The following is a 15,433-nucleotide window of genomic DNA, read 5'->3' on the forward strand; positions in this document are numbered from 1 at the left end:
CCTAGAGTTTTCTCATGAAAAATTTGTAAAATTCATAGAAACGGCGAATGTGGCAGTACTGAATAGGTAAAAATCAAGGATCACTATTCGTTTCACTTAAATTTCGAATTCCCGCCATAATGAACCCTAGGTTTCATTAATAATATTACTAGTGACACAGAAATGAGAACTAGTGCCATCTGGTGTCACCTAGAGTCTCAGAAAATAACATACAGGGCGCAAGGTCTATGTGCATACATAGTCTATGACGATACATCCACAAAAATACATTAAAATAGGCTCTAACACGGGCCAACCACAATGATCTGTCTTTACAATCCGCTGGTAACTTCGTTAGTGATAATAAAAATTACAATCGGGTTTTAACTCTTCAGGAATCGAACTGTAAAAATCTATTCGACGATAAGCCCATCCTCGCGCCTGGTTCATTCCGCACTATCATGAGTTTTTGGTGCTGCGCCAAGAGTGGAATTCTGGTAGTGCCAACATTATCGTCAGCTAGAGATATTTCATTAAATATCAGGCTTAAGAAAAATTAGAACGTCAGTTGTTTCGGGCGCAATTAAAATTCGTCCCGGCGAATTTCTTTGATTTCTGATTCGTGGCGACGTCGAATCAGCCGGCGAAGTGCAACGTAACGGAACGTTCTCGAGAGGTTGAAAGTTGGTGTTTTGATGTTTGTAGTTCCGGCGAAGTGGAGCAACGAAACAGACCACGGGGGTCGCACGCGGGGTACCGATACGCGTGTACGGTGTGTGCGCGGATATCCGTAAATAATTATTTTTTTAAGCCCCGTCCCAATCGTGATCGTGATTATTAACGAACTCCTGCACGTAGCGTAGCGTGATTTTCGTGTTCGATTAATATACGAGGCCGGCTCGACTACTGAACTCTGATAAATATGGCGAACAGTGTAGCACCAGATTCGTGGGAACAGCAGGCGGACAACGGAGACATCGCTCCGCCACAGGATAAGTCCATCGAAAGCAAATTCTCCACCCTAAACGTGAATGCTGCGGAATTCGTGCCTTCATTCTGCATTAACTCCTCGCCGCAGAACAGTAACACGGCCGACAGTTCCTGCAATGTCGCTGTCATGATGAATACTGTAACCACCTCTATGCCCCCTGAAATACATCATGGTTAGTCTTCAGGATTAACTCGATTGATCATGAGTCTTATTTTATCGAAACATTTCCAATCCTTTCTTTGAGGGAAGCTTCAGTTTGGGATACAGTTTCATTGTGGATACTCCGTAATAGCTGTTGTGACTAACCCCTGTTGCTTTCTTCGCACCTTGGTCCCTGCTTCACAATGCTTAAAGATGTGTTGATTCTCTTCATGTTTTGATGTCTGTTTTTGTTCTCATTACGAATCCATTAATTAGTCATTGTACAAAAAGAATTCTAAAACAACACATGTACGTTCAGTATTAACTCAACGATGACTATGTTAGTATTAGACTCAAGATGTTTACACATACCATAAGACTATGAACTTGATAAATGTGTACACATTGAAATTAATTATATTTCTTTTAATATCTATTATTCTTTAATAAATACTCGATATGAGAGATATTTTATTTACATTATAAAGTAATGTTTATGACTGTAGATAATTGATCATATAGGGTAGTATATTATTTGTATTCATAATCTAGATGACATTAATTTTGGTTTTGAATGGTATGTGTTATAGGTAATGCCACTCCAGTGATTCTACCAGATCCATTAGGCAGCCGTGTGGAGGAACCACCTGCCGGAGGAGGGGCTCCACCTCCGGATGTTACCGATCAAATGGATATTAGCCCCGAACATCAACCAGCTGACTCTTGGGAGGAAGCGGCAGTGGATGGAGATCCTCTCTTAACTCCCGAAAATGAAGAAGTATGCTCAAGCTTTTATAAATAGCCTGACATACATAGGAAGAGCATTGTCTAGCATTTGATTTATTTAAACTTCATCGACATAGTTTTACTTTCAACTTTGTTCCTAAGAATAATAGGAAGCAAATATCCATTGATACTGATGTAAATTTCGTTGAGATTTTAAAAAAAAAAATGAGTTTAGGAACCAGCTTTGACTAGGTGATTCAATATTTAGTCATCTTTTCATTAATTATGATTGGCATTGTTTATCTAAATTGTTTTTAGGCTGACAATGAAGAGGATGAAGAGATGGTTGTTAAAGTACCTAAAAAGAAGCCTGTTAAAGTAACAGAAGATACTAAGAGTAAAAAGGAGCATGTTAATGTTGTTTTTATAGGACACGTTGGTAAGTAACATCGTTTTCTTTCGATTGAAATCTCAATTAATTCTGTTTGCTTCAAACGTAGCTAATAATATGATGCATGTTACAGATGCAGGAAAATCAACGATTGGTGGTCAAATTATGGCATTAACGGGTATGGTTGATAAGAGAACTTTAGAAAAATACGAAAGAGAAGCGAAGGAAAGAAGTAGAGAAACGTGGTATTTGAGTTGGGCCCTAGACACAAACCAAGAAGAAAGAGAGAAAGGAAAAACGGTAGAAGTCGGTAGAGCATACTTCGAAACCGAACGAAAACATTTCACTATTTTGGATGCGCCTGGTCATAAGAGTTTTGTACCCAATATGATTGGTGGTGCAGCGCAGGCCGACCTCGCTGTTTTAGTTATTTCCGCGCGAAAAGGAGAATTCGAAACAGGTTTCGATAGAGGCGGACAAACGAGAGAACACGCTATGTTGGCTAAGACCGCTGGTGTTAAACATCTGGTTGTATTAGTAAATAAAATGGATGATCCAACTGTGGAATGGGACGAGGGAAGGTATAATGAATGCAGGTATGTAAAATATACTTTTATTTATTACTTCTAATTACTTGCATTATCGTTTGAGAGATAACAAACGTTTTTGTGTCGTTTAGAGATAAAATACTGCCATATCTTCGTAAACTGGGTTTCAATCCTGCAAAGGATCTTACATTCATGCCAGTCTCAGGACAACTCGGTTACGGCTTGAAAGATCCAATACCCGAACATCTCTGCACGTGGTACACTGGCCCACCGTTCATTTCCTTCATCGATTCTTTGCCCTCGCTTAATCGCAAAAACAACGGACCCTTCATCATGCCAATCGTTGACAAATACAAGGATATGGGAACAGTGGTGATGGGAAAAGTCGAAGCTGGAGAAGCAAAGAAAGGACAGTCGCTGCTTGTGATGCCAAATAGGGTACAATTACCCTCCTTCAATAGACACTTTCTGTTAATTACATCAGTAATTCAATTTAATACTCAGGCACTTAATTCTGTTTCTTTAGACGGCAGTGACGGTAGACCAATTGTGGTCGGACGATGAAGAAGTGACATCGGTTGGACCAGGGGAAAACGTGAAGATTAAACTGAAGGGTATCGAAGAGGAGGACGTCAGTCCTGGATTTGTTTTGTGCGACAGCAACAATCCTATTAAAACGGGAAAAGTGTTTGACGCGCAAGTTGTTATCTTGGAGCATAAAAGCATTATTTGCGCCGGTTACAGTGCCGTAATGCACATTCACTGTGCTGCGGAAGAAGTTAGAGTAAAAGCACTGATCTGTTTGGTGGACAAGAAAACGGGAGACAAGAGTAAAACCAGGCCGAGGTTTGTCAAGCAGGACCAAGTGGCAATAATGAGAATCGAGTGTGCGGGTGTCATATGCCTTGAAAAATTTAAATTGTTTCCACAGATGGGACGTTTCACCCTCAGGGATGAAAGTGAGTATCTCGAAACATTCGTTCTCTACGTATAAAATTCGTCAGCTCTAGTTTCGTAAAGATATCTAAAGAGGGAAAAATCTGGACGCATTAGAAATCTAAATATAGTAATCGATGATAAAGCTAACTGGTTCTATCCTGTATTTTTCAGATAAGACTATTGCGATTGGTAAGGTGCTGAAAGTGGTGGAGTAAAGTTGCTCAACTGTGACCACGGATTGGGATTAAACGAAAAAAGAATCACACTTCGAGAAACGATGAATACAATAAAGATGTGAGCCGAATACAGTACGCACGAGAAAAAGAAAATAGAAAACGAAAACGGAACCGGCATGAACTATCCGCGAACTATCGTTAATAGTATGTTACGTACATACACTTCATGTATACACATGAAAAAACGAAAATGTTTTACATCAAAGGCGTACATACACATACATATACACGCGTCGTATGCACACAAAACAGTTGAACCGGGGTTGTGGGGTTTCGGGGTGGGGAGGGAGGGGAGGGTATTTATAACCTGAAGTAAAGAAAAAAAGCAAATAGATTTGACTATATAGATAAAAGGAGACAGTTAAATGGAAAACAGATAATGAAAAGAAAAAAAACTCAAGTGCGCGTGGTTCCTTTTACTAGGTAAGCTGACAAATGACAGCACACTCGCAGCGGAGTTTAATCACAAATGAATTTAATTGATGATCAAACGATGAACGCGATGTCTCCTTGATATTGTAAAACACGATATTTTTATTCTTCTGAGGTGCGAGACATTAAGTACGAGCGTTAAGGGAGATTACCGATTATCGAGATAAAAGAAAGATTAAGGAAAATATTAATATTATTATAATGATTATTGAATAATTATTATTAAATTGGTGGTAAGAAACGAAAAAGAAAAAATGAAAAAATGCAGAAATTTATTAATTAAATCAGCAAAATAGTGTTATACAACAATTTATAATTATAAAAATTATTATTACTATTATTATTATTAATATTATTATTATACTGTTTCTTATTACATTGTCATTAAAAACAAATTTGCAACAAAAAAATTGTGCTCTACTAATTTTCAGTAAGGAGGATTCTCGCTTATATTGTCGGTTGATTTGCTTTTTTCTTGCACGTACTGTTTCTGTTAAATACGATTCGTGTTCGACGGCGCCAAGGTTCGTGTATTGTATCGATGTACTATACGTGTCTCTAATAACACCAGATGTTCTTACACACTGATGTGCTTCTCCGTGAAGGGTTTCGATGATTTATAGCGTTATATAATGCGATAAAGAAGGATTAATGTCGAGATCTAACCCGCAAGGAAAGTTAATATAGAGAATTTTCAAAGCAGACATTCTGTGTGAGTGCTTTCTTTACACGTTATTACTGCTTCTTCTTTTTCCGTTTTTTCTTTTTACAGGATATTAAAGACATGCTCTCGCTTTTTGTTCTCTTCTCTTTTTCGTTTTTACTTTTAACTTGTTGAGATCGTTTATTATGCTTAATTTGATAAGACTATAAAACTACTAACAAAACACAATAAAATAAATTTTATTTTTATGAAGCCTTTAATAACACTCATTACGTTATGCCAGATGTAAAAAGCATTGTTCATATGATATTATTATACTTGGGATATTAAACGGCCACACGTTTCACCTTTACCCTTATACTTGTTTTGTATAAATGTATAATAGCCTTGTTGATACAGAGTATAGAAAAATTCTTTTTTATACAATAGTTAATTGAATCGTAACGAACAGAAGCCTAACAATAAAATGAGCCGTTTCAAACTGCTTCGATGTTTCTTCTTCATTGTTTTGATATTTTCTTTATTGAGTTGCTAAATCAATACAAAAATAGTTCTTTAACGCAACTGATAAGAATATTTATTAAAGGAAAAAGTAATCGGATTTTCAACGCGTCTCTTGTTCACATACTCTTTATGCGTATCAGCTATATATCGTATGTATAGATTTATTACATTTTATATATGATTATTGGAAAGTTTATAATAAAAAAAGAATGGTAAAAGCTTAAAACTACATGTATCACTGAGGATCTGGCGCTAACTTTGCGTAACCAAGTTTTTGGAGTACTTCTTTGATCTCATGTAAGACTGACCCATCCTCTATCGTGCTGGGAATCTAAAAAGAAAACGAAACAAAATTCAAAAACGCACAGTAAATTATATTTTTCGTGCATTATCTCTTTATACTTCATATAGGTTTACCTTGACTAGCTTCGAGCGAGCCATAGTAGCAATGGATTTACGAATTATTTTTCCTGAACGAGTTCTAGGTAGTGCCCTTACCGCCGCAGCGATCTTGAACGAAGCTATGGATCCAACTGAATTTCTCACTCTTTGTACTAGCTCCTCGTTAATCTTTTCTTCGTTCTTTGTCGTTTCTGTATACAAAACTGGACACGTTACTTCCACTCGTGGTATTTCATAATTTCAAATGAACTATACCTGGTCTCATTATGTAAAGACACAAAGGAATCTCCCCTTTTGTGGGCTCTGGCACTCCGACTACTGCAGCGTCCACAACATCAGGATGTGACATAATGACGTCTTCCAAAGCTGCTGTGGATAGCCTGTGTCCAGAAACATTGATGACATCGTCATCGCGTGCCATTACGTAAATGTATCCCCATTCATCCTTGTAACCGACATCCTTCGTGTCATAATAACCCTGACATATTTTTAAGGAATTCAATTATTGACAATATTCTATTTAATGTAAAAAAGGTAGAAGGTCTTCGATTTTCACGAACTTTTGCAAATTTTCTGGTTCTAGAAAACTTACTTGGTGAGTGGAGAAGTACACTTCCTCAAATTTATCGTCGGATTGAAAGAGGGTTGATAAACAACCAGGGGGTAATGGCAATTTTATGGCAATTCTGCCTAGCTCGTGATTCTCAGCCTTGCTGCCGTCTTCTCGTAAGATATTAACTGAGAAGACAATAAAGTTCATTTAGTAATTGCATGATAAAATGAAAATAAACAAGAATAAAAGACATACTATCGTAGCCAGGAAGTGAAAGACCCGTGCTGTTTTTTGGCAAACTAGGGTTCTGACCGTATCCTAAACACAATGCTGTGATAGGGTGACCAGTCTCAGATTGCCACCAATTATTTAGAACCGGTACTTTGAATGCCTTTTCTGCCCAGACTTTGGTTTCATAATCGCAGAACTCGCCCGCCACGAAGATGTACTTCAAACTGGCGAAGACAAGTGTGCGTTCTAATTCATGGTAATCGGCGTTTGTCTTAATTAAAAGAACTTACGATTTCGTTGAATACTTTCCGCCTAACAACAGATCTGGGTCAGCGCGTCTTATAACTCGGAGTGCAGTGGGCACGCAGAATAGTGCATTTATATTGTGCTGTTCAATCAATCTGTAATGAATTAGAATATAGTCTGATATGATGACAATTAATTCGTTTAAGAAGCTAAAGACAGAGAATTTAATTAGTGTGCTCCAAATATCTCATTGTGCACCGCCACCCGCTACATACTTTTAGACAAATTTAAACCTGAAATATTGGGCCGCGTCTGGTGTCCTATCGGGCTTCCCCTCATACATCACGCTGGTCGCGCCGTAAACAAGGGGACCATAACAAATATAAGAGTGTCCGACGACCCAGCCCATATCGGAAGCCACCCACCAAACAGAATTCTTGTCCATGTCATAAACTGTTTTCATTGTCCAACAAACTGTAACCAGATGTCCGCCGACCGTCCTCAAGATTCCTTTGGGTTGACCTTCGATAAGAAACTTTACTTTAATAATTGACCTTTCGCTCGGGGAAGGTTTTATTATCCTCCTCCTACTTTAGAGTGCAATCCTTTGTCTTGCACTCGTGTCTCATTGGCCAATCGTTTCCCTCAACTTTGTGCCTCCGATAATACTGCCAGAAGTGATTGAAAGCATGTGACCTGGTTCGTTCAGTTGCTTAATTACTTTCGCCCGTGTCGCGTGTGATTTTTCATTGAAGTGCGAATTTCGAACAGTGTTTATCAGGCACAAAGAGCTGTTAGAAACATTGGCTAATGAATTCACGCCGAGAGAAGTTACAAGGTAACGATATTGTAATAGTGACAATCTCGGTTAGAACAATCATTTCGAATTTGATCGATAAGTAGTTAATAAAATTGGAGGTCCCGATTCGCGAGGTGAATTTTATTCTCTCTTCTTCTAATTGCTAATCGGATGCCGCTGTAATTTCATATCGAGCTACCTGTCGTTCCCGACGTATATAGAATGTATAAAGGCTCGTTCGCTTCAACTGGCTGGCAAGGCTGAGGCTTTGCCCTCTTCATCGCGTCGTCCCAGTCGACTTGATCATGTAGCAAAGGACTCTCCCATATATTTCTCCTCTGAAATATGATGCACTGAGGTTTTTTTACTGAAATCATGTTCAGGGCGCCGTTGAGCATTGTAGTATACCTGTGTTTAGGGATTATAGATACGTATATAGTTTACATAATTTCTTTTTTTTTGCTCTATCTTAAACACGTTACTGTTTCAAAGAAGGTAAGACGTACTGAATGATTTTGGACGGTTCCAGACCGCAACTAGCTGCGATCACTACCTTTGGCATCGCGTGGTCTATTCTGGCAGCCAGTTCCCTTGCTGCATATCCTGAAAGTTAGAGAATAAAGGCAGTTATTTGAGGTCTTTCAAATTTTACTGTATTAATAAACTAGGTATAATTCACTGCGAATATAATTACTATTTGCTATTTGCAAGTAGAAGTAGTATAGATCAGCTTTTTCTATTTGCAAGTAGAAGTAGTATAGGTCAGCCTTTTCTGCTTCCTGAATGTGAACTTTATAATCCATCTATTCTATATTTATGTACTATTTTTACTCGTTCTTTTCAATTCGACGTATCGTTCTATAATCTAAAAAGTTGTTGATTTTGAATTTGAATTCCGCGGCTGTGACGTCACCAAAACGGTTCAAAGTTTTCCGGTAGAGTCACTTCCGGTAAATTCAAATCGCGCTAAATGTCAATGGCGTCAGTGGTTTGCTTTCACATTCGAGATTAAAAAGTTCCATGATTTCTACTAACTGTAATATGTTTCTTACCACCGAATACCACGGAGTGAATCGCGCCAATTCGTGTCGTGGCAAGGATCGCGATTATCGTCTCGGGAATCAGTGGCATGTAGATGATAACCACGTCGCCCTTCTGGACACCCATGTCAACGAGGGCTCCAGCCAACAAGGACGTCTTCTCTAAAAGCTCGCTATAAGTCACCCTTCGAATTACTGACGTTTGAGGACTGTCGTGAATCAACGCCGTTTTATTTCCGTTTCCCGCGTGAACGTGTCGATCCACTGCGTTGTAGCACGCATTCAATTCTCCGCCGACGAACCTGCAATATTTTATGAGCACGTAATTTTAGTAACGATTTCACACGATCTTTTCGACGACGAGATCGTTACCATTTCGTGAACGGCGGTTTCGAATTGTCCAAAACCTTCTCCCAAGGTTTGCTCCAGTCGATGCATTGCGCTACGTCGGCCCAAAATTCTTCGGGATTCTCTAGTGAATTCTTGTGAGCCTCTTCGTAGGCAGAACAGCGAACGTGTTCGGGCTCGAGGATGTAATCTGTGAAAATTTTGGAGGGAAAATTCTAAAATCAACTAACCTCCAATTGTCTTTCTTGCGATAGTTGACTACTTAGGCCTTTCTTGAGCCTATGTATCTCTTTATTGAACATAAGAAAAGGTACATAAACCTTATCTGTATATTTTAATTTTACGTCTTAGTATAACCTTAAACTGGCGTGGTATTAATATTCTATAACTTATCAGAATTATTGGCACTCTATATAGTGTTTATAGAACATAAATCTACGGAGATATATTTGTGTATTTTTAGACGGTAAACGTGAAAAAAATCTGAGCGTTAGGGGGCTAATGGCATCGATTGTTGACACCTGTTGCTGCGAGAAAATTGGCGGGAAGGGATTGAAGTATTTGTCGTGACGAGATTATAGATGGTCCTCGTATGATTAAATTGAAAAGAAATGAGCCATCTATTGGTGTACAGTCAGTCTCAAAATTTACAACCAATCATAATTATGAAAAAAACACGCAGGGTCAATTATGGACTTCTTCTCTATCGCACTTAACCTATTAATCATCTTCGATCTTCTCAATCGCGAGATCGATGAAACAGTCTACGATGTTCGCTAACGTGCTTAAAATATTTCAAAATCGATTCTGCATTCTTAAGTTTCTGTGTGATAGTATTAGGATTTGGAAGTGGTTAGAGAAAAGTAGGAATTCGTTATGGTTTCGATGGAAAATTCCAGAAAAGTGTGAAATTGTATAGTCCTGTTTAAAAGTTGCTTCCCGCCAACGACAATCAAATAGAGATCGGATTAGGAGTTTAAGGTAACATTGACTTCTGTAATCTGCGTCATGTGGCCGTGTTTCATGAATATTTAAAGGTCCCGCGCTGGGAACAGTCTTACTGATATTCTTTTTTTTTACCTTAGCCTATGAATAATTCATTACGCGTCGACGGGTACCGAGTTCATAGTAATTTCCTATGCTACCCGCGCCCCTTTAACGTGTCGCCCACGTGTTTGTGTTTCCGTGTGTCGTGAGTTACGAGCATCGCGCGAAATAGGCCTTAATACCTCGTCACAGCGGCATCGGGCGAAAGGTAATCGAAATTTTACTTTCGATCTGTTTAAAGATGCAAACAAGTGCGGAATAGGTTGGCATTCTATTTTTTTCGAAACATTTCGATTGCCCCGAAGTACTAAAATTAAGTATTATAGTGTGTTAATTCCATGGAAATACATGGTGATTGACAAAAAACTTGTAACAAGGATTTGAAAGTTAGAACTATTCAAATTTTCAAATATTCAAATTTTCAAATATTCAAATATTCAAATTTTCAAATTTTCAAATTTTCAAATTTTCAAATTTTCAAAATTTTAAATATTTAAATTTAAAAATTTTGGAGAGCTAGGTAAGTTCTAGAGAGTAGTGAAGAGTTACTAAAAAAGAACATTATATTTTCATTAGGCAACTTGCCTCGTGATAACAGTATTTTATTGAGAGTGAATAGTGCTTTAAGTAGAAGACTTCAGGATTAGTCAGACAGTCGTGGAGTCTGCCACTCGCATCCTCCAAATCCTCATAACTTAAATAGGTACAGTAATACCTTTACCTACTTAAAAAAGTTACTGATTCCGCATTGAAATACGTAGGGGTACTATTTTGTTGACAATAAATTTATAACACTGTTATCCTATAATATCGTTTCTATTCTGCTCGTTAAAAAATTGGCTTTCCAGGTTCTGAAACGCGACAGTATTGTTTACGATGCCTCCAGCTACAGTAACAGAGCGTCTGGAAACTCGCAGGTGCAATCAGACAATTTAATCACGTTAATGGATATTATCCGTGTACTTAACAATGAAATTTCGACGTACACAGAATCGGAACGCCTTAATACTTATCTCGGCATTCGAACGTGCGAAATCGAGTTAGCGCGCAAAATGCGTCATCAATACTATCGACTCACTAGAAATGCATTACGATATTTTTGAGTGGAAATTATACTTTTCATTCCTTTTTAGGGTCGCGGGTGGATGCAACCTTCAAAACTTCATTCCAGGAATTTAATTGTAAGATATGGTATGTAACAGCTCATCGCCAAAAAAGAGAAAGGCTCACCATTGTTTTGGCCCTTTTGGATTGTCCTCGAATCGGCGATGAGCGATTGGAAATTGGTCTTCTCCGAGTCCTGAGACTGAGACTTAAAGAAGTCGGTGTTTAATTGCTGCAGCATCGCTGAAATCACGAATTATGCTGTCTACGTTACGGGCTATGGGGACCAATAATGTGTATATGCTCGCACAGGAGGGTCCATTCACAATATCTACCGCACCACTTCCTGTCGCCTGGATTCAGCCGAAGATACACTACAAGAAGATGGTACAATAATATTTCCTTCTCAGCATTCTCAAAACTTCGTCATTTATCTTTGGAAAGCTTTTTGTATAACTTTTCAACTGTGCTAATTTTTACACTATATTTTTATTAAACTGCGAATCTTTATACATTTATGGAAATTTTAATGCATATAACATGGAGAAATGTATAAAATATAAAAAGTTCGTACAAATTATAGGATTCGAGGGATGAATCATATTTTTAATTAAGTTCCATTTCTTTATTTATGTTTAAAGAAATGTGCATCTGCATAAAAATCCGCAGTCTAATGTTTACTATTGTAACCATGATTTTATTTGAAGACTCTGATATCGAATTTTACCACGTATGATTCTACGCAAAAAAATATTATTGTGGAGAAAAGGAGATAACATCACAAACAAGCCCGAGTATACCTGATCTAATAAACCTCCACCCACCATTTTGATGGAATTTTGTCGATTCACAGGGGCTTGCCAAAAATATAGTTTATCTCCTTTCTCGACCCGAATTACGTCTATCAGATTTGAAATTTCGTTTTTCGATGGTAGTAACCCTTGAAAAGAAAACGTATGAAGCACATATTCACACTGAAAGGGTTTTCTGACTGGAAAGAGACTTTATGTATTTTGAAAAGATATTAATTCGTGTATTGGAACGGAAATGAAGCGAAAATTTATTCTTTATGTTAACACCAGATCGTTCTTTATGCATTGCGTGAGAGTTCTATCGATAATGTTAATCAATTGCGACACCAATTAAAATACATTAAAAATATCGCTACTGATGTCCAAATAAATAAAAGTCAAAGTAAAAATTTAAAGCAAAAACCTAATAGAGCTTATGTTCGCATAATCGAAAAATTATACACATCGTTGATGTTTATCGGGCAAAGTATGCAAACGAAATTAAATCAACAACAATCGCAATGATGTAACAACTGCCTTGTTACGATTGTCCTGAAACCATATAATTTAGCTGTCCGTGAATACGCATGTAATTATATGATATTATATTTCTCTGCATTGTTATGAAAATTACTTTATTCATATAATCAGTATATCATCTTAACTTCTTCATAAAACTACATCCACTACGGAAAATTTCGATAGATTTCCAGAACAATAGCTCTATTAAAACCTAGTTGAAAAACAATGAATTCTCATTTCGTTGAAGTTAATTATTCACAGACTTTTAGTGACCTATAATCATATTTGCGAGCGATGAAAAGCTATTATTGTAATAAAGCATTATAAAATAGTAGTAAAAAATTCAAAGATTTTTAACAATTGCTTTCTATTGCAGGGCACTCACCAATCAATCCTGAAGATCCTTCAGCCGTTGGCCCACAGATAGAACGATTTTCGCTGTACGATCACTGGCAGAACAAAAACCTTGTCTGAAACATCTCTCGTCAATGTTGCTGCGTATCGTTATACAGGTAATCCATTACGATTAAAGTTCAAAGGGACTCCTTGTTCGCGAGATCCTTCTCCGCGTTAGACGAAGCTTATAAGAAAACTCACGGTGAAGATATCGAGGGTGTCGCGGTTATTCTGGTGACGACGAATTCGTTGTACTGACCACGATCGAAAGATTGTCGAGTTACGGTACAAGTTCACTGGTCTATGTAAAAGTGATGGGTCACGTGATGGATCTACTTCCTGAATCAATCTTGATCCGTAGGTCGTCGTATTTAATTGAGCATGGAGCACTGTCGTTGTTCGACGAACGAAATCGCCACTTTTTTATCTAATACGCTCTTTCATTTTCTTATTCGTTTTTATTTTCATCTTTTTTTGTTCACATACTTGAGGAATTTTTTAACAGATTATTTCTAAAGAAAGGAGTTGTAAAAGTAGGACCTCAAGATATTTTAATTCTAGAATTTGATAATTCTTAGTTTTGAATAAAGGAATTGGTCGTAGGAAAAGTGCCTCAAATTATATAGAAATTATTCGAAATAATGTATGTTTTAGGTTCTATTAAAAAATATGAGGTTTCATATGTCGTCAACCCAACTGGAATCAAGTGTATGAAAAAGTAGTTTAATTTTTGTAAACGACCGTTTCGCGAAGTCGTTCACTTTAGAAGTGATCCTTCTGAAAATTTGTTCATCTTCGTGAGAGAAAGGACGAACTTTCATCTCGTATTTCTTGCTTGGATGGCTCTCCTTTGGTTTGGACTCCACCTTGACCGTCTAATACGGTGGAAAAATCGAGAAAGAATATCTGTTCGGACATGCAAAAGTATTGCAAATGTTTTTCGTTATGAGAAATCATCCCTTGGTTGCTTATTCGTATACATATATTTAGTATCGAAATGAATAGTCTCTGTTTACGGAGAAACATAAGCGTGAACGATTAACGTTTACGTGTTTACTCGTTCCGTCGCCACCTCGTTTTATTGCATCACATTTCGCCTGGATTTCTACTCGTTAATAGCCATACGTGATATCATTTAGTCAATGGTCGATATGTATTCGATATGGCTTGGTCGATTTCCCTTGTTTGCTCCTTCGATTGGAGAGAAATATCTCGAGGGGTGTGCCGATATTCATTTCATATTCCTGCAAGGGTGAATCACGAACGAAAATGAGCGAATTTAAAGGTTTACACAAGTATAGATTATTTGTGAAACCACATAATGTTCAACTCTCATTGAGATTTAAGGTAGTTTCGATTGTTTAAGTTTCGTGAATGTGAGGTTTGAGAATTTTTGAAACATTCATGGAAAATCGTCGAGAAATCAACGAAACTCAGGAAGAGGTCTCGAATAAGATCCGACGAGAACGTAAGTGTCCTTAAACGAGAAGTTTTGAAGGCACCAACTTTTCTTGGTCTTCCTTCCATGTTGAACCTTTTTACTTAACGATGCTCGGTTTCGTCGTTGGTAGAATTACTCTCTGCAAAGCATACGAACAATTTGCTCTACAGTATCTTCGAAGCATTTTATGCTTGCTTTCGGCGAGCTTTAAATTCGTGCTGGCAAACTGGATCCTATCGAATGAGTATGGCTGGATTACTTCATCGAAAATCTAACCATTGAAAATCGAGTTATTAAGTCAAGCGTTCTTCCATAATATACCCATTACAAGAAACTTCAGACAAGATATTATCATTGAGGATAGCGAAGAATCTTTTGGAAAAATGAAGAAGTGAAATACATTCTTTTGAAGATGTCTGAAAAACCAGCATAAACTCGTATCTTCATTGAAAGTAGTTGGAAGACTGAATGAAGTTTCCTTAATTTTACTTACGAATCAATTTTCTTTTAGCTGAAACTTACGTGCTCCTACATATGAAGACTATAAGAGAAGAACTTGTTAAAGTTTGAAATGTTCTAAATCAGTCTCACAGAAACGAATCATGCAATCAGTGCAGCCAAGGATCTTCAATAGAATTATTAGAAACTATTTAATAACTTCGAGTTTCTCGTTGACTTATCAAATTATTCTTCTATTTGACAGGAACTTGTCAAATTATTTCCTCTACATTCGTTATGAAAATGCTGACATATAAAATCACTTCCTTTTAGATACCAGATGACACAAACAGAAAATCTACAAAAATAGACTCATGAAGTTCTCAGTTGCTGACGCACCTCGAATGAGATACGCAATTTATCCATAAAATAAGGAGAAACAACTTAATAGACCAGTCCCAAGATAGACTGCTAAAAAATTGATGAAATTCACTGTCTCTCCGAAGTTGTCTCGTTCCGAAGCG

At 37.4% G+C, this 15,433-nt stretch overlaps 2 protein-coding genes across 7 annotated transcripts; one reads left to right on the forward strand and one right to left on the reverse strand.

Annotated features, from left to right (window-relative positions):
- Positions 1–41: 41 nt before the first annotated feature.
- On the forward strand, positions 42–4,221 carry Erf3 (eukaryotic translation release factor 3). 6 transcript variants are annotated; one of them, XM_076388239.1, is made up of 7 exons: positions 42–324; positions 1,702–1,889; positions 2,156–2,276; positions 2,362–2,824; positions 2,908–3,214; positions 3,303–3,735; positions 3,887–4,221. In XM_076388239.1, the coding sequence occupies exons 2-7, from the start codon at positions 1,800–1,802 to the stop codon at positions 3,928–3,930; spliced, it is 1,458 nt and encodes a 485-aa protein (XP_076244354.1). In that variant the 5' UTR covers positions 42–324; positions 1,702–1,799; the 3' UTR covers positions 3,931–4,221. The 6 variants fall into 6 exon arrangements, with proteins under 6 accessions (XP_076244354.1, XP_076244349.1, XP_076244350.1 ...); XM_076388234.1 differs by lacking the exon at positions 42–324 and adding an exon at positions 552–1,142; XM_076388235.1 differs by lacking the exon at positions 42–324 and adding an exon at positions 556–975.
- A 1,474-nt stretch (positions 4,222–5,695) lies between these two features.
- On the reverse strand, positions 5,696–11,568 carry LOC143185306 (acyl-CoA synthetase short-chain family member 3, mitochondrial). Its single transcript, XM_076388232.1, has 12 exons — positions 11,448–11,568; positions 9,195–9,360; positions 8,835–9,124; positions 8,289–8,385; positions 7,982–8,190; positions 7,277–7,505; positions 7,028–7,138; positions 6,762–6,961; positions 6,546–6,691; positions 6,209–6,431; positions 5,969–6,144; positions 5,696–5,882 (listed from the first exon to the last, which is right to left on the reverse strand). Exons 1-12 carry the CDS (start codon positions 11,560–11,562, stop codon positions 5,787–5,789), a joined length of 2,058 nt encoding a protein of 685 aa, XP_076244347.1. The 5' UTR covers positions 11,563–11,568; the 3' UTR covers positions 5,696–5,786.
- Between the last annotated feature and the right edge of the window lie 3,865 nt (positions 11,569–15,433).

Source organism: Calliopsis andreniformis, chromosome 10 (assembly GCF_051401765.1).
Source record: "Calliopsis andreniformis isolate RMS-2024a chromosome 10, iyCalAndr_principal, whole genome shotgun sequence".
NCBI lineage: Eukaryota > Metazoa > Arthropoda > Insecta > Hymenoptera > Andrenidae > Calliopsis > Calliopsis andreniformis.

What these genes read in the sequence shown, in the direction of transcription:
- Erf3 (XM_076388234.1), top strand. Translation starts at nt 902, where the DNA reads ATGGCGAACAGTGTAGCACCAGATTCGTGGGAACAGCAGGCGGACAAC. An exon ending in TGTTTTTATAGGACACGTTG is followed by an intron (nt 2,277 to 2,361) that starts GTAAGTAACATC and finishes TGCATGTTACAG; the next exon opens with ATGCAGGAAAATCAACGATT. An exon ending in TTTCACCCTCAGGGATGAAA is followed by an intron (nt 3,736 to 3,886) that starts GTGAGTATCTCG and finishes TGTATTTTTCAG; the next exon opens with ATAAGACTATTGCGATTGGT.
- LOC143185306 (XM_076388232.1), bottom strand. Translation starts at nt 11,562, where the DNA reads ATGCTGCAGCAATTAAACACCGACTTCTTTAAGTCTCAGTCTCAGGAC. An exon ending in TCACTCCGTGGTATTCGGTG is followed by an intron (nt 8,386 to 8,834) that starts GTAAGAAACATA and finishes TCTAACTTTCAG; the next exon opens with GATATGCAGCAAGGGAACTG. An exon ending in ATATACGTCGGGAACGACAG is followed by an intron (nt 7,506 to 7,981) that starts GTAGCTCGATAT and finishes TTCTTATCGAAG; the next exon opens with GTCAACCCAAAGGAATCTTG.